Source organism: Sarcophilus harrisii, chromosome 2 (assembly GCF_902635505.1).
Source record: "Sarcophilus harrisii chromosome 2, mSarHar1.11, whole genome shotgun sequence".
Classification (NCBI taxonomy): domain Eukaryota; kingdom Metazoa; phylum Chordata; class Mammalia; order Dasyuromorphia; family Dasyuridae; genus Sarcophilus; species Sarcophilus harrisii.
In genome coordinates, this window is record NC_045427.1 from 71,148,449 (window position 1) to 71,168,566 (window position 20,118).

General features: G+C 33.2%; 1 protein-coding gene across 1 annotated transcript; it reads right to left on the reverse strand.

Annotated features, from left to right (window-relative positions):
• Positions 1-7,276: 7,276 nt before the first annotated feature.
• On the reverse strand, positions 7,277-8,209 carry LOC100919646 (olfactory receptor 1D2-like). The gene has a single exon (XM_012540278.1). The coding sequence runs from the start codon at positions 8,207-8,209 to the stop codon at positions 7,277-7,279; it is 933 nt and encodes a 310-aa protein (XP_012395732.1).
• Positions 8,210-20,118: the final 11,909 nt, after the last annotated feature.

Here is a 20,118-nt window from a genome sequence, read left to right on the forward strand (position 1 = left end):
CTTTGAAATAAATCTTCCTTTGTAAAAAAAAAAAAAAAAAGATATTAAGTGGTTAAATTGAACTGGCATGCTAGTTACTGTCCCCTTAAAAATGTAGAAAACACTTCTAGTGGGAATTCCAAGAGACAGGATTAGAGAAAAAAAGCCATTCTCAGCCCTTCAAAGTAGGAACTTTGAGGAACTTGAGGAGAGATATAACCTGGTTATTCCTACAAGAGTTGTTTTAGAACACACTATATGCATTTAGTGCATCCCTTATTAATATTACTTTATTGTCTCTGGTGCCTTTAAGCATATTGTAATTCAATTTGTTTATCTCTTTTAAATGTCTCTTTCTCTTCTTATGAGTTACTTAGTTCACCTAAAGCAAACTAAATTATATTTTAATACCACCTTCATCTTTTGACTGTAGAAATCTTTCTGGGTTTGCATTATAAACCAGTCTGCTTTCTTCTTTCTCTCTAAATACAAGCAATTCCTTGATCTTATTACTAGGCATTTTTTTCCTCTTATTTTAATATACAAGATTTCTCCCTTAACTAGATTGTGAACTCACTGAGGAAAATAACTGCATCTTCTCATTTTATTGTCTCCCATAAATAAAGAATATTTGACAATGAAGAATATAGAATAAAAACTTATTTCTAACTTTTGAGGTCAATATTAATATCTCGGCTTTCCTTCATTTTCCACTATGTCCTTCCCTGTTACTACTTGGAAAACTGTCCCTTATAATGAAGAATAAAAGATAGGGAGTTGGGGGAGGTAGTTCAGCAAAACTAAACAACATTCAGTTGAACATGATAGTGCATTCAGTGTTCCACATCTCCAGTCCCCCACCTCTATAAAGAATGGAGAGAAATATATTGTCATAATTTTTCATTAGCCTAACTTGGTCATCATAATTACAATGAATTCAATTCTAGATATTTTTGTTGTTGCTTTTGTTTACATTGCTGTTTTCTTAGTTCTGCTTGCTTTACTTTGTATCAGTTCATAAGTCTCCCATGCTACTCTGTACTATTCATATTCAACATTTCTTAAGGGCCCAGTAAAACATTTCATTCTGTTGATGTGCCACATTTTATTTAATCATTTGGCAATTGGTGGGCAGAGAACTGACTGTCTCACAATGCAAATAATTCTTCTTTTGAATTTCTGACTTTGAAGATGCTTTTCCATACTATTGTCCATACTAGGCTTCCGTTTAGGGTATATGCACAAATAGTTATTTTTAAAAGGGAAAGAGAGGTGAATTCAGAGAAGAGTGAAACAAAGGGAAAATAAGAATATAGAAAATATATTAAAACAGTTTTGGGCAGGGTGAGATCATTTCACCTTGGAAGTTCAGAGAAAGTTTCATGGAAGAAAAAGTAACATCTTATCTGTATTTTTCCAACTCAAGTCCCATCTCCTCCCTGAAGCCCTCCCTGAGCACTTCAGTTTATTAATCTCTCCCTATCTATTCCACACAATTGAACACAACGTTTGACTTCTATGGACCTTTCCAATTTTACAATTCTATATATGTTTGATCTCAATATTGCTTTAAAATTAGGAAAGGCAAAAATCATTCTGTAGCTCAGTCTGGTGGGAAGCAATTTTGTAAAAACTGACTATGAAATAAGATAGTCACAGAAATAATATCCCTAAAAACTTCAAGAACTATTTTATGCTGAATTATTATATAATGGAAAACCAAACACTGGAAAGGTTTTTTTTATTTCAAGCAAGCTTTAAGATCCAAATGAGTTAGGAAAGATCATTTGAAAAAAAATAAAGATGAGGCCATTATAAATAATTATTGAGGTATCTGAGGGTCCGTTGTCAATCTTGATAGTATGTGGGATATCCAGAGAAGCAAAACAGTGAAATAAGTGATATATTACACGTGAAGCACTTCCCCTCATTGAGAGGATGAAGTTTCAATATTGTCAGTGTTAATCATAGTTATAGACAGAGGCACTTCCTCATATATTTGTATGACTGGGATAGCTAATGAATACTGGAGTAGGGGAGGATTTATAACAAGGATTTTTAATTGTTTTCCTCTTTGATACTGTTGAATGGGTACTTCATAAACAGCATGAGGGAGAAGGCAGTAATAAAAATTGCTCCTGAGTTTTATTTATTGTTGTGTCCCTGGGCTTTTAAAGCTGCATATCTGTTCCTCCATTCCTGATTTATATCTGTCTCTACTTGAGCTGTCATTCCTCAGGTTGGCTTCTGGGGCCCCTGGGGGATCCTGACAATGTTTCCTTGATTCCTGGCATTCTGAATCCCAGTGTGCCATTGTTTTGCATTTTGGACATGGTATTTTAGGTTGACCCCCATTACCTGCTTTCTTACTTGGGGAATGATAGTCTTTCTTAAAGTGTCCTGCTTTACCTCAATTGCCTTTTGGCCCTTTTTTTTTTTTTTAGCAGCAATTACATATTCTGAAATCAATTTAGCTTGATATACTTGTGAACCTACTCTGTCACCATTCTGAATCATTTCTTCTATGGTACAATTTCTTCTTAGTTCAATCACTGCTCTGCAACAATCTGCATTACAGTTCTCCCATAACAAAGCCTTTTATAGCCTACCTACACTTCCTATATTTCTTTGGAGTCCTTCTCCCAAGAGACTGGTAAAGTCCTCCTCCAGAAATTAGGGCTTAAGCTGAATATTAAAAGTCAAGGAAGCCAGGAACCATATGTGAAGAAAGAGAGCATTCTAGAAATTGGGAAGGGTATATATACATTAACTACTACCCTTTCTCATGACTGGAGAAAAAAAATTGAAAACAAAACTTCCTTATTGTAAGCAGTAAAAAGATTTGTAACAAACAGTATCATAGAGTTGTATATCCAAGGTTATTTTGAACAGCACATACCTAATCAGGAATCTTGGAAGCTCTTTCAGTTTTTCAGGAATGACTTCAAGTGATGTTGAAATTCATTACTTCTTAATTTAGCCCTTTCCAATTTTAGGTATCTCTAATTATTATAAAAAAATTTTTTCTTATGTTGAGAGAGTATTATTCTCTTTGCATCTTCCCCATATTTTTGCTAGTTGTATCCTCAGGGCAAATCAAATTTCTCAAATCAGAGGTTCAATGCTTAAAGACTTATCATCTTCCCCAAACTTTCTCTTTTCTCAGACTAAACCTCCCCATCTCCATGTGTCATTTTCTCAAGGCCACATATGTTCTCCTCTGGGCATATGCTATTAACTAAGGCTCTTCCTAAAGTCTAATAGACAGCACAAAATATAATGCTTTAAAGGTGGTCTGACTAAAATAAAGCAGAGTGTCTTGCTAATCTTCTTTATTCTGGACAGCATAATCTCCTAAATAAAAACTAAAATTACATTGCTTTTTTTTTACTGCCACATCATATTATCAATCCAGGTTATATTTTCAGTCTACTAAAATCCCAAAATTATTTCAGAGGAATTATTTCCTAGCAATTCCTCATCCTCATTTCACTTATGAAATTGACTTATTTTCAAATCAAGTATAGATTTTTTTATTTTTTTCTACTATAATTTATTTTATGTTACTTGGCCCTGTGTTGTGGCTTTTTAGGAAATTTTTAGACTCCGGCTTCCTTAATCTTCATGATGGTTTTAATAATTTGAACATAGGAATAGATCATGAATGCAAGGGGAGCCTTCAGCAATTTGGGAACTAAGAATTACCAGAAGAGCAGGCTGATTTTCAAAGAGGTAAAGGAAACAGAGACCAAATTACCAACATTCACTAGATCATGGAGCAAGCAAAGAGGTTCCAGAAGAATATCTATTTCTGCTTCCCTGACTACACTGAAAATTTTTAATGTTTGGATCACAATAAAATGTGACAAATCCTCAAAGAAACAGAAATTTTGGATCATTTTACTTGGCTCCTGAGATACCAGTATGTGAGTCAAGAAGCAACAATTAGGGGGAAAAAATAAAACAAATGACTGGAGAAAGATTGAGAAAGGAACACGATAAGACTATATATTGTCACTTTATTTAACTTGTATACAGAATACATCATGTGAAATTCCAGCCTGCATGAATCAGAAGCTGGAAAAAAGGTTTCTAAGAGGAATATTAGCATTATCAGATGTACAGACAATACCACAGAAAGTAAAGAAAGAATTTAGAAACCTCTTGGTGAATAGCTCAAATCAATATAACAAAATAATAATTAAATTAACTTGCTAATTGCCATACCAACCAATCTACCCAAAAAAATTACAAGCTAGATAAAATGACAAAAAAAAAAAATCACTTGGCGAAACAAAAAGTTTAAGACTATCAAGGGAATTATTTTTAATAGGAAAGAAGGGGACCTTGTACTACTAGATCTTAAGCTGTACTGCAAAGTTAGAATCATCAAAACAATTTATTGTTGGATAAAAAAAAGTTAGATTGATCAGTAGAACAGATTTGGTACACTATCTAAAGAAGCAAATGGATACAATAATCTAAAGTTTGATAAACCCAAAGAACTTAGCTGTGTTTGTTTGTTTAAAAAAAAAGTTGGGAAAACTAGAAGGTAGTCTTGTTAAAATTGCATTAACCAACATCTCATATATTATGATAAGTTCTAAATGGGTACATGGATACATAAAGTATAATATCATAAGTAAATTAATAGAACATGGGAGAAATAACTTAACAGATCTGTGAAGAAGGCAAGAGTTCATTACCAATATGCTGTTTTAGCCCATTTGCTAAGATTTTATTTAAATTTTTGTATCCGTTCTCTTTACATATATTGGTATATGGTTTTCTTTCTTTTACTATATTTTAATAATATAAACAGATTAGAGATGTCTTATAAATCATTTATATAACAGTGAAATTTTTATTTTAATTTTTTTATAAAATTCAGTTTTAAATTATCTGATTCTGGATTTTTTACTAATTAGATCCTAACAAAACTGTTAAATTCAATAAATAGATTAATCTTTCAAAAATATTAAATACCTAGATTAATAAGAGAATAAAAAATTAAATAACTCAGTATCAGAAAAAAAAAAAACGAACAAAACATAAACAAAGACCCAGAGGGGAAAAAAAAAGGATAGGATGAATTTATAAGTGAACTTTATCAAATATCCAAAGGAAAAAATCAATCTAATATTATTATATAACCTCTTAGCAAAAACAGAAAAAGACATTTCCAAACTTCTTATGACATATATTAAATGTTAGGGAAGAATATGCAATAATGTATTATAAAAATTATATACTAATACTGTATTAATTTCAAGCTAAGAAATTAGGGCTGGTTCAATTTAGGGAAAAGATAAACATAATATACCATATTAATAGCAAAACAAATAATAAAAACTGTGCACATGATTACATCAATAGGCCCTGAAAATTCATTTTACAAAATATATTTTTTTTCAAAAAACTAGGATGAAAAGAAATAGGCTACTCTTTAAAATGGTCAATAACATCTGTATAATACTAAAATGTAATGCAAAAAGATTAAAAGCCTTTCCAAAAAGAAAAGGGTTATAAGGATGCATGTTATCCTTAATACTATTTAATATAAACCTAGAAATGTTATCTATAATGATGACAAGGAAAAGAAATGGAAGGAAGAAATAAAGATAACAAGAAAATAAAATAGATTTTATGACATTCTAATGAAATAATGCTAAAGGCAACTAAAAAAGATTTGCAACAATTCATCATTTCAGCAGCTTTGTAGAGTAAAAAATAAATATAATATGAATCATTGACAACTCTGTATAATATGAACACAACCTTAAAGAAAAAAATAGAAAAATGCAATTCAAAATAACTATAGAATCATAAAATATATGGGAATCTATTTGTCAAGACATATCTAAGAATTCTATGAGGTACCTATAAAACATTCATTATGGAAGTAAAAATATATGTAAGTAAATGTAAATAAAATATTAATTGACAATTAAATGACAATTTAAATGATAACATTATTTAAATTCATTTATTGAGTGCTTATCAACTACCAAAGGATTATTTTATACAGTTGGAAAAAATAACTGAACAATGGGATTAAATTAACAGCTATTATTTCTTTAGGATAAAGCATGCTACTCACAATCTAACAGAGAAGTGGAAGACAGAAAATGAAAACAAGACAAACATTTTCAAACATAATCAATATGGGAATGTATTTTTCTTGACTATACATAATTACCAGGGCCCTGTTCTGCTTTTTTTTTTCCTAAAGAAGGAAAGGAGTAGGGGAAATAAAGATAGCAATCCAGAGAAGAAAGAAATAGCTTAATGAGATATCTTTAAAAAAAAATTTTCAAAGGAGGAATTTTAAAAACACACATACAAAGAAAGGAACAGAAGGAAGACCAGTGATACCTGGAATTGCTTGAAAACTACAGATTAAATATTATATTGAGTCATATTGAACTTGCAACAGCTAAAAACTTCAAGTTTTGTCAAGAATACTTTCTAACTGCATTTTCAAGATTTTTTATTTGTGAAATTGACTTTTTAAAGAACCCAATCTCTTCTCCTATTGTAATTACTCTTATGACATTTGACCCAATGGTCTGGATGTTGGAATCTGGAATTCTGATTCTTAACTAACATATTTTATGGTTTTCACCTTTGTATCACTGGAAAATATGCTCTGGAAAGTATGCCATCTATGCCTTCATCCAACTACAACAAAAATAATAGACAATTCATGATCATTGACAGATTCCTAAATTAATTTCAATGGATTCCTACATTATTTGGTATGAGCAGTGAAACACATTAACAATATTTCATTGTAAGATTTCATAAGAGGTTCTTTAACTTAACACACCTTTAACTTCTCACTTTCATGTGGCCAACTCTTTCCATCTACACAGTTTTAAGAACGTTCCTTTTACATTAGAAATTTAATACATATTGTAACAAAGAATGGATGACATATAACATCATCTGTATTTTTCTCTGCTTCTTTCTGTCTGTCTCTTGTCTCTGCCTCTCTCTCTCTCTCTCTCTCTCTCTCTCACACACACACACACACACACACACACATACACACACACACACACACACACACACACACACACCAATCCTGCAATAGGCTCAAGTTTTGTGTTTCCAGATATTTTTGTTAGAATCTGAAATATTCATTCATAAACTCTCCAAGGGTAAAAACAGCATATTACAGTCTAACATTTTAGGGGTGTGCACACAGAATACGTTCAATAGATACTGGCTGATTTTTATAAGACTGCATCAAACTCTGGAGGTCATGGGTTTCAGGGATCAAAGAAAAGAAAAATCAAGGGACAGTTTTCCCTCTGAGAAGTTTCCTCAGGGCCCCTTTCATGTCCTTGTTCCTTAGACTGTAGATAAAGGGGTTGAACATGGGAGTCACTACAGCATACATAACTGTAGCCACCGAGTCTTTCACAGAATAGGTTTTCAGAGGTTGCAAATACACCCCAAATAGAGTACCATAGAACAGGGAAACCACAGCCAGATGTGAAGCACAGGTAGAGAATGCTTTGTACTTCCCAGTCGCTGAGGGAATCCTCAGGATAGCCTTGACAATTTGAACATAGGAAATTAGCATAAACAGAAAGGGAACAATGAAGAGGAGAGAGCCCGTTATGAGTAGCACTGCCTGATTGACTCTGGTATCAGAGCAAGCCAACTGTAGTAGGGCATACATCTCACAGAAGATGTGACTGACTTCCCTTGGCCCACAGAATGTCAAGGTAGACATGAGAATTGTGTGGGTCAATCCATAGAGAATGGAGAGGACCCAGCATAGAACTAGCAACAGAATGCACAGTCTGGGGCTCATGATAATGGTATAGTGAAGGGGACGGCAGATGGCCACAAAGCGATCATAGGCCATCACAGCCAAAAAGAGGTTGTCCAGAGCCACCAATGAAACTAAAAAATACAACTGAATCAAGCATCCAGTGTAGGAGATGGCCTTTTTCTGGGTATATAGATTCACCAGCATCTTGGGAACTGTATTAGACACAAAGCAGACATCTGTGAAGGAGAGGTTAGCCAAGAAGAAGTACATGGGGGTGTGGAGGTGAACATCAGAGACAATGGCCAAGATAATCAGCAGGTTCCCAGCCATAGTAACTAGGTACATAATCAGAAATAGTCCAAAGAGAAATCTCTGGTGTTCTGGATCCTGAGTGAGGCCTAGGAGGAGGAACTCAGACACAGTTGTCTGGTTTTGAAAGTCCATGTCTCTGTGTGAATGTAACAATGACAAATATTTATATAGCAGCTACTGGTACTAGGTTCCTAACACATTTTTAAAAATCAGTTTATGAATAAGTGATCACTAATTATTTGTTAAATGAATGTACTTAATTCAGGGAGAATTAACTTTACATTCTCTCTCTCTCTCTCTCTCTCTCTCTCTCTCTCTCTTTCTCTCTCTTTTTTTGCTGAGACAATTGGGATTAAATGACTTGCCCAGTGTCACACAGCTAGAAAGTGTTATGGTACAGTGTCATGAATATAGCAAATAATTGTATGTGTTTTTCTTTTCATTTGAATTGTTTAATAACACTTAAGCATCATCATTATATTAATAATTTCTTTTGTGTCCTTGCAAGTATTAAAAACTAATATTTTGCATAACATCATGTCTATAACATGTATAATATATATAGTGTCTGAGGCCAAATTTGAACTCAGGTCTTCCTGACTTCAGAGCTAGTGCTCTATCTACTGCACACCTAGCTGCCCCCTTAACTTTACATTCTAAGCTCTTGAATTATGAAGGGAAAAACCAGAAATCATTCCCCTAAATGAGTTTAATGAATTCTGAATAAATTTTTAGAGTGTGCATATAAATAAAAGCATAAGGAATAGCAAATAGGGTGCTAGATTTAGAACAAGGAAATACCGGAATCAAATCACACGATTGAAATCTACTTACTGTGTAGCAAAACCTTTACTAGCTATGGGCAAAATTTTTAAATCGTTGAGATTCAGTAACTCTCTAAGATGGTTGCAAATTGTAGTTGGTGAAGATTATTGGCATTTTTTAATTCACTCAGGCTACTTATTTTGAGATAAAAACTGGGCAAAGTGTTGCATGTAATTTTAGATATGGCCATTTTCATAGCCCTGTTTTTACTTAAATGGATTTCTTTATGAGTTAATAGTAAGTCTCAAAGTGAGGTAATTTTAAGGTATATCCAGAAATGACTGTAAAATTTAAACAAGATATCCACACAACTTATGTCACAAAATTTTGAAAGGAAGAAGCAGTGGTAAAATTTGGTGGCAAACTAGATAGTGGGGAAAAGCCAAGAAGAGAAATAATCAAAGATAATTTAGTGATGCTGACCCTAGGAATCTGGAAAATCATTTTACTGATGAAGGCAAGCCATAATACAGACAGAGATCAGTGGAAGTCAGATTCTGGAAAATTTGAGTTTTAGATACAGATGATAGGATATGCAAGTAGAAGTATTTTGTAGGTTGTAGAAGATACAGAAGTGGGCTGAGGAAGAGTTGGTGTGACATAGTAGAAAAGATCCATGAACTTGGACCTAGAAGATAAGTTGAAATCCAAGCTCTAGCAGGTACTAACAGTGTAACTACTCACAAATTACTTGATTAAGACAAAATTTCTTCATCCGTAAAATAATAATATGTGTACTAACATCTCTCAGGGATAGTATAAAGAAAAAGCACCTTGTAAATTTTTCAATACAATGTAATATGTCTGTTACTGTTGAAAAAGACATAGAATTGAAGTAAAGAAAGTGTGAGATCAAAAACTTTGTAGTTTGTGGATGAGAGCTAAGAGAAAGCCTGCCAAAATGAAATAAAATAAATTAATTAGGTTCCATATGTTGTCAAGGGGGTTTTCCTTTTGATTAGATGCCTCACATCCTCTTTGTATCCCAGTTCCTTAAATTGTAAGCAATAGTAGTCAGATAGATTTTATGGGTTGAGGATTATTTTAGGAATGAATAAACTATATTGATCTTGACATCTTTTTCCTTCCAAACTCTGGTGGAGAGGATTCAATGACATGTAAAAAAGAAGACATTCAAATAGATGGCTATATTTAATTATCTGGGTTTTGGTGTGGATATTCAGTAATTTACGAAAATGGATGAAGGGTGGGCCTGGATTCAGGAGAACCTGAGTTCAAAACCATTCTCAAATATTTAGTGATTGTATGTATCATAACAACAATAAGAAAAACAATAGGATCTGGATGTTGAGTCAGTTTTGACCCACTTCTAGGAGAATTATGCCCATTCTGCTGGACATTTGGGAGGAGATAAGTCATGGCTAATGGCACTACTGAGACTGAGACAATGTCATACCTCTTAACCTCAAGGGGAAATAGAAATATTGAAGTGCATATATCTAATTGATTACTTGTATGCCTATGTTGTTTCTTTATTCACCTTACCTCTCAGGTATGTTAGAATATATTGAAAGAGGGAGGGATAAAAGCGGGCTGGATGTTTGAATCCATCCAACCCTCACTGTCAGAGAAAAAAAGGCCACATGGAAGTCAGGATGAGGAACAGTCAATCAGAGTTAAAACATAATTCTGCATATGAACTACATCAGAGAATATAGCAATGCTTTGAAAAGAGACTCTAACCCAGACCGGAAGAGTGATCTGCATGCCCAAGGAAGCTACTGATACTGGTAGTCTCACTCTGATGCTCTCACATATGTCCATTCAATTACCTTCATCATAGATTCTACAGGTTTGAATGTCTGAACATCCATGGGCTAGAACTCAAGACTCAGCTCTTCTCAGAGCAATGTCATGAATATAGCAAATAATTGTATGTGTTTTTCTTTTCAAGTGAATTGGTTAATAACAATTAAGCATCATCATTACACTAGTAACTTCTTTTGTGTTCTTTCAAGTACAAAAAACTAATATTTTGCATAACATCATATTCTAAGAGTTGTTTTACATTATTTCTCTTATTTGTTGTTCATAGTAGCCCTCTAAAATAGTGTGATTATTAATGTTATTTTATAGATAGCTCATAACAGAATTTCAGAGTATTTAAATGACCTGACCATTATCTTACAATACATCAGAGAACAGAACTTTGGACCTAGTTTATTTGTGCTAAGTTTCAGTTCTTTCTTCTTTCTATATCATAACACCCTTCATATGATTCTCTAAGTTACATCAAATATCAAATCTGCTTGACTTTGCCTGAATATAATTGGCTCTAAATGGATGACTCCATTCTTCTCAGAAAGGCTTTCAATCTCCAGGGGAAGTGAGGAATAGAGGAAGAATCTATAAAGAAATATCTCTTGTCTAGATAATACACTCTGAACTGTTTCCTTAGAAAAGGTTTAGCCTGGGCTGAGAGGTAAGGTGAATAAAGAAAACTATATGTGTACGTACATGGATCTTTGTGTGTCTGAGTATGTCTATAAATATGTGAGCATTTGTGAATGTCTGTACAAATTATTGTCTTTTGTACGTCTTGGTGTTGGTGTATTAGTCTGAAGGGAACTCTTCAATTTCAATTAGCCTAACACTTACCTAGATAAATTATGCTGATCTCAGGAGCTGTCATACAGGGCCATGTTTCTATCTCTTCTCTTCAGATGAGGAGTGGCATACTATTAAGAAACTAAAGGAACATTCTCCTGCAGAAGTAGGAGAACTGGTGTTGGAAACTGGGGAACTCCAGAGCTGGTCTTGGGAAACAATTACCAGGTATCATGTCTTTAAAGCCAGAGGGACCTGAACCAGGATAGCATGAAGCATATATAGAAAGGAGATTTGGGGGTCCTCTGGGAGACAATTCCTAAAGCTCCTCATTGGAGATCGACACAGATAGTTATTTCACCACAGTTTCACAGTCTGAGTATTCCACGGGGAAGACTTTTAGGAAACAAGCCTCGTAGGATGGAACCATGCCCATGCAGACTCCATTCCATCCTGAGATCTGGCGCCAGCTACACTAGGGAATGTTTTAGCCCCATTTTTCTCTTTCCTATCCTCTGGGAACCAAATCCCTATGATATTTCTTTTTAAGGCTCCTTATAATTTCCCTAGTTAGAAATAAATTAATGGTATATATGTTTATGTCACTTTTCTTCAGAGTTTTCATGTATAGCATATTGAAAGTCATAGAGACATAAGATTGTAAATACTATAAGGAACCTAAGACATCATGTGGTTCAATCCTAAATTTTACATTTGCACATCAAAAGATAGGACTTTAGTAGAAAAATATACATGTTCACATAAATATAGTAAAAAACTATAAATACAAAAAAAAAAACCAGACATATTTCTACCTTAGGACTTTAGGAAAGGTCCTCCTTACCTCCATTTCTGACCAAGACAGTTTTGCTGGAGAGGTTGCATTTGAACTGGACCTTGAAAGGTCTGTAGCATTTCAACTGATGAATAGTAAAAGGGATAATGGGAAATGGCATTCCAAGTTTATGTAAGAGCATTATTAGCATACATACAGTAGTGGGAAAGTATGAAAAATGTTTAGAAAACAAAATTTCAAGTTTGACTAGAAGGGAATAAATGTGAACAGCAATAGTGAGAGATAAATGAAATATAAGTTTCAATGAGACAAGACTGATATAATCATTCATATGTAGATAAATCCCCAATGTAGATCCTTATAGTTTTATTTAAAATCTTGCATATACATGTTTAACCTATACTGGATTGCTTGATATCTTGGGGAAACAGAGGAGAGAAAGAAAGAGAGAAAATTTGGAATACAAGGTTTTGAAAAGGCAAATGTTGAAAACTATCTTTGAATGCATTTGGAAAGATAAAATACTATTTAAAATTTATAATAAAAGTGTACCACATCCCTTATCCCATCTAACATTTAAATCTGTGTGAATATATTCAATCCCATACATGTGTTTACATGCATGTATGTATGGAGACGCACATAGATGTGATTTTTGACTCATTAACAGACAATATTCTCCCTTTCCAAATGAATGAGTTATTTTCTAGATTTGTCATCATACTGAATATCATTGGGAACAACTCTGTCACTTTTGGAAGAAATCTGTGATCCAAGAAATATTAGAATTATCACTGTAATCCCATCTCCATTATTAATATATAATTACTCAATTCACTTCAAGTAATCTAATTATGACTATTAATCTATGAATATATCCGAGCCAATAGGAGAAATGGAAAATGTACAAACTCCAATCATATTAAGATTTGTTTCCTACTAAGAAACCTTCAAGTTCGCACCATATGAGAGCTAGGTAAAGAAGATGTAAATGGGTAATAGAAGACAAGATAACAGAAGATCATATACCTGCTGGCTTCAATGAGTTCCTTTAAGACAGCTCAAATCTCACCTTTCCCAGAATGACTTTCCTGTTTTTTCCCCCTACCCTTTGTCTTTTGAAGTTAGTACCTTCTTTCTGAGATTACCTTCCATCTACTATGTATATAACTGTTTATCTATTGTCCCCTCAACTAGAATGTGAAATATTTGTGGACCAATATCTTGTATTTGCCTTTCTATGTATATCCATGGCATATAGATAGAGTCCTTAATAAATACTTAATGGTTGATTAATTAATATAGAATTATAAATCTAGACCTGGAAGGGATCTTGTTCAATTCCCCTCATTCTAGAAATGAAGAAATTGAGACCCATAGAGGTTTTATGAATTGCCTGTAGTCACATAAGGAGAACTTGAAGCCAAATTCTCTAATTCTAGAGGCAGTGTTTTATCTATTATAATATTTCTCCTATGAGAGTTATCTTTAAATATTGGAATGAGGCCAATAGATGGCCCTGTGAAAATATCTCACTATGTGTTATTTCACTGGAGATAAAGGAAATTAATCTGGTGAGCTCCAGCCTCATGAGTTTTGAAAGTTTAGAAGAGTGACCCACTAGAAATCCAGGAGTTTGGGAGTTCAGTGGTTTAAATCCATGAAGGATTTTGTAACCATCTAAATTTCTATGCCTCAAGGATTGAAAAAATTATGGATACATCCCTCAATAGTCACTGAAATGAGAACTCTTTAGGCAATGATGGTGCATGTGGACATGGATTTATTGAGAGCAAAGCTATATAGAAATTTTGCTGGGGGTGTGTCCTTCAGGTGTTAGGGGCAAATGTTGGTACTTTTGTTTTTCTTATATCTTCAAAATAAATATACTTTTTGTAAAACTAATTGATGTTAAATGGTTATGTTGAATTGTAATGTTGGTATTAGGAAAAATAAATTTCAGGGAAATAAGCTGATAGCATTGAAGGGGAGATTCACCAATGGCTCAAAGATATTCCCAAGAATCCTGAAGGGAAATGTAATAACTTGGCTGTGGAAGAGTGAACCCATATTAGTGGCACCACAAATTAGAATGAGTCTCCTTCAGAGGTATTTGGGTTCTCCTTATAGGAGGTCATTGAGTAAAGGCTACTTTGTCTGGGGTTTTGTAAAGGAGATTCTCTTTGTGGAATAGGTTAGACTAGAATAAAATTGAACTCCCACTCTGAAATATATCATTCAGTGTTTGTGTGATTCTGACTTAACTTCTAGTTAATTGTCATCAGGCCATTGAAATTTCCAAAACATTATAACATCTTTTTTTTATTCCTGAGGCAATTGGGGTTAAGTGGCTTGCCCAGGATCATACAGCCAGGAAGTATTAAGTGTCTGAGGTCAGATTTGAACTCAGGTCCTCCTGACTTCAAGGTTGGTGTTCTATCCACCACACCACTTAGCTGCCCACATTGTAACATCTTTATGCAAAACATAAATACTTAAGAAGGAGCATAAAAAGGTATCAAAGAGGTATATAACCAGGAAATGATGTGGACTGGACAAAGCAATAATTAATGGACAAAGGCATTGCTGCACTGATACTCTTGTAATGTTGAAACCTAAAACAATGTCCCAAATATGTTGGTGAAACTTCTGTGGTAAAATTATAGGAGGACTTGTATAAAAGCTGACTAGGATAAAATGATTCCGATAAGTTGCAGAATCCAGTGTTGGAGGAAATATCCCTATCAATAAGGTTATTGATTCACAAAATAGTTAAGGTACAATCCCTCAAAACAAGTCAGCCTCCAAGATCTCAAAGTCCAATATTTTCTCCAATCAGTTTTTTCTCTTTCCACCTTTCTTCTACTTTGCTATTTACCCAAAACCTATGTCTACTAGAACTCCACAAAAATTCTGTGATACAAATTGATCTGGTTTTATATTAGAAAAATATTAGATTAGATCATCTGGTTTCTTAAAAACTTAGCAGACCTGTATTAGGTAAATAAAATTTGTTCATTAGCTCCTCATAAAGTTCTAGTGGTAAGATGAACACCTCAAAGATGTGCCTCATGTGTATGAAGGCACCTTCTTCCAACTGTATTCTTAGAAGTTCTATCCTATTTCATTTGTAGTTGATACAAAAATATAGGCAAAGTAAAAGTGAAATCTGTAGGATGGAGAGCCACAATAAGTGGGAGGATCTCAAATAATTTCTTGGACGAAGTGGCACATGGATCATTCTCTTAAGAAAGTTGGAATTCTGTGGAAAGAGGAGGAAAAGCATTCTAGACATGAGGGACAGCTAGACCCATGGGAGTGAAATCTGAATGTTTTGAGGAAAAATTAATTAATTAGCCACTGAAGATTCTATCCAATATTCTTAAACTGTTTTAACTCTGGTTAATTGACATTCAAATCATTGGATAGCTATAGGTATGTTATTAAATGACCAGAATCTATTGAAATATTTTGGCAAAGTTGTCCCTTTAAATTTTATTTTTTATTACCCAGCCACACATCACCACCATGGAATGCTTCTCTTAGAAATTGTATCTGATTTTTGTTAAGTAGCTTTGAGCATACCATAATATTCAGCATTCTAAGGATCCCAATGACATGACTGCTTCCTTTCCCAATAAATCATGATCCTTCTACTTTTAAGCACAGCCATCCAGAATCCAGGATGTCCCCCATCTCATAAGGAAATAATACAGTATGACTTTTAATAAAGTTATCATAGCCAACACTGCATTTTGTGATTCATGGAATTATAGGAACTTGTTCCTCTTCCTGAGTTACTCTAATGAGCTGTATATATCCCATTATTCCCTCTCTATTAACATAATAGGCTTGTTTAAAGTCATAAATAAGAGTATTAATAATAATAATATCTCACATTTTTATAGCACCTCTACATAACAGTTTTTAAACAAAGCTTATAAAGCACTTTTTCCCCAAAATGAACTGATGAAGAGGATAAAATGCATAAACATAATTATTAGAGTATATGTATCTTCATTTTGTATATAACTAGTCAAGATTGTAGGAAAAAATATATAACTGATTAGAGAACAGAGTGATAACAACCAAGGAAAAGAGAACTCTGGAAGTATTGCTTTATGTATTCTTATGCCAATAATAATTGTCAGGGGAAGACTGGGGACTTCTAGAGATTCAATCTAACAGTCCTAAAAATCTGGAGGACCAAATGACCCTACTATAGAGATGATAACCATAAGGGATGACAAAAATAAGAGAAAGAAATCTTTTTAAATTGATTCATTGTCTATACTTTCCACCTTCTTTAATCAGTAGAAAGATATTACTCAAAATAGGAATTGGGATAGATGGATGGATGGATGAATGGATGAGAGACATAAAGTATGGAAGAAAGAAGGGAGAAAAAGTGAGTTGCTACCCTACCTGTTTTCTCCACCCCAAAACCGATTTTAATCCACATCTCCCTAGTAATTAAAGAGGGTAGAGAAGAATAGGAAGGACTATATGGAGAGCCATTCTTTATAGCTCCCTATTCTTTAATATAAACATTTAGTCATCATCAAAAAATTATTTAAATAATTTAAATAACTATCTTTTATTAAATAAATGTATTGGTTATTAAATATAATTATTTTAACTTATTAAGTATTTGTTGGTACATATGCTTCCACATCATATATATTTACATAATTACTATTTATGAGACTAATGATTTCTTATTGAAGAGAATGTCATTTTCACAAAAGGAAAAGTCCCTCAATATGGTGATAAATAGGAGAGATGTATTACCTGTTATACTTGTTCTTTTTTTCTATATCTACCTCTTTGATAAGGTCCATAAAACAAGAGAGTTAAAAAAAAAGTATAGCATAATTCATCAGGTTCTAAAAATGTTTAACACCACTTTTACAGGCACAATACTAGTTATTCTAGTCCTCATCTTTGAGCTTAACATTTTTCTATTTAGAATCCCATAATTTAAGAATAAAAAGCAAAGATCTGAAAAAGAATGTTTTAGGAAAAAATTTTAAACAAAGTTTACAATGTACTTATTTTACATAAAAAACTTTGTTAAAAAAAAACTTTTATCTTCTCTGTTGAGACTATTTATACACTTAGACATTACAACCTGAAGCTTGATACATATTGAGAAATATCAAGCTTGATAATACCATTCTCGTGACTAGCTATATTTTGCAGAAATCACAGCATCTGAGTGAAATGAGCAGGACCAGGAGATCATTATATACTTCAACAACAATACTATATGATGACCAGTTCTGATGGACCAGGCCATCCTCAGCAATGAGATCAATCAAATCATTTCCAATGGAGCAATAAAGAACTGAACCAGCTATGCCCAGAAAAAGAACTCTGGGAGATGACTAAAAACCATTACATTGAATTCCCAATCCCTATATTTATGCACACCTGCATTTTTGATTTCCTTCACAAGCTAATTGTACAATATTTCAGAGTCTGATTCTTTTTGTACAGCAAAATAACGTTTTGGTCATGTATACTTATTGTGTATCTAATTTATATTTTAATATATTTAACATCTACTGGTCATCCTGCCATCTAGGGGAGGGGGTGGGGGGGTAAAACGTGAAAAATTGGAACAAGAGGTTTGGCAATTGTTAATGCTGTAAAGTTACCCATGCATATATCCTGTAAATAAAAGACTATTAAATAAAAAAAAAGAAAAAAAAAGAAATCACAGCATCTTCTGTGTTGTCTCAGCTGCATTGTCAGTAAGGATTTATTAAGTACCTTTTATGTGGCAGGAATAAAGCTAGCACTTATTTATTATTTATTTATTATTTTATATATTATTTGTGTGTGTGTGTGTGTGTGTGTGTGTGTATTATATACAAAGCCAAAAAAACACTGCCCCTGTCTTTAAGGAGTTCACATTATACTGGAAGAGACAGCATGCTAATAATTGGTCAAATACACAAATTATTTTGTGTAAATAAAACAAAATCTCAGAGAGAAGGAACTTGAGAATTCTTCTCTCAAAAGACTGATAAATTCTTCCCCCAGAAATTAAAACTTAAGCTGAGCATTATAAATCAAGTCAGCCCTTTCCAATTTTAGACCTCTAATTATTATAAAACATTCTTTTTGTCTTATGTTGAGAGAAAATTATTCTCTTTGCATCTTCCCCATATTTTTCCTAGTTGTATCCTCAGAGACAAATCAAATCTCTCATATTAGAGATTCAACACTTGAAGACTTGTCATAATCCCCAAACTTTCCCTTTTCCCAGGCTAAACATTCCCATTTCCTTTATCTGATCTCCATGTGTCATTTTCTTAAGACCACACACGTTCTCCTCTGGGCATAAGCTATTTATACTAATGCTCCTCCTAAAGTCTAATAACCAGAATAAAATATAGTGCTTTAGATGTGGTCTAAGATAGTGTGTAAAGATGATCTTCCTTATTCTGGACACCACAATCCCCTACAAAAAAAACTTAAATTACATTCCTTTTTTGTTTTACTTCCAAATCATATTGATAAGCCATGTTATACTTTTTCGATATACTAAAATCCCTAAATTATTCCAGTACTATTTCCTAGCTATTCCTCACCCTTATTTCACTTATAAAATTGACTCATTTTCAAAGCAAGCATAAATTTTTTTTCCTACTATGATGTATTTTATGATATTTGGCCCTGTGTTCTAGCTTTTTAGGAAATGTTTGTACTCCAACTCCCTTAATCTTCATGATGATCTTGACAATTCAAACATAGGAATCACAAGTAACAAGGGAAGCCTTCAGCAATATGGGAGCTGAGAATTAACAAATGAGCAGGCTGATTTTGAAAGAGGCAGAGGAACTAGAGACCAAATTATCAACATTCACTAGATCATGGAGCAAGGAAGGAGGTTCCAGAAGAATATCTTTTTCTACTTCACTGACTATATTAAAAAAAATTTAATGTTTGATCACAATAAAATGGGGTAAACCCTCAAAGAAATAGAAATTTTGGATCATCTAACTTGGCTCCTGAGGTATCCATATATGAGTCAAGAAGCAATAGTTAGAAGAAAAACAAATGACTGGATAAAGAGAAAGGAACGTGACAAGACTATATATTGTCACTTATTTATTTAACTTGTATGTAGAGTGAAATTCCTGCATGAATCAGAAGCTGGAAAAAAAAAAGTTTCTAGAAGAAATATCAACAGTATCAGGTATATATGGACAATACAGAAAGTAAAGAAAGAATTAAGAAGCTTCTTGAGGAACACTGAGAAATGAGTGAACTACTTGCATTTTTGTTTTTCTTCCCAGGTTATTTTTACCTTCTGAATCCAATTTTTCTTGTGCAACAAGAGAACTGTACAGATCTATAAACATATATTGTATCTAAGATATACTTTAACATGTTTAACATGTATGAGACTGCCTGCCATCTAGGGGAGGGAAAGGAGAGAAGGAAGGGAAAAGTTGGAACAGAAGTGAGTTCAAGGGACAATGTCATAAAAATTACCCATGCACATGCTCTATCAATAAAAAGCTATAATAAAAAAAAAAGAAAGCTTCTTGATGAGTAACTCAAACCAATATAACAAAAATGACAATACTACCTAAATTAATTTACCTATTGTCATACAATCAATCTAACAAAAGTTACTTTAGAGAGCTAGATAAAATGAGTAAAAAAAAAATAATTCATCAGGAGAAACAAAAAGTTCAAGAATATCAAGGGAATATTTTTTTTTAATGTGAAAGAAGGGGATCTTCCAATATCAGACCTTAAGCTCTACTACAAAACTAGAATCATCAAAAAATTTATTACTGGATTAGAAATAGATAGATTGATCAGTAGAACAGAT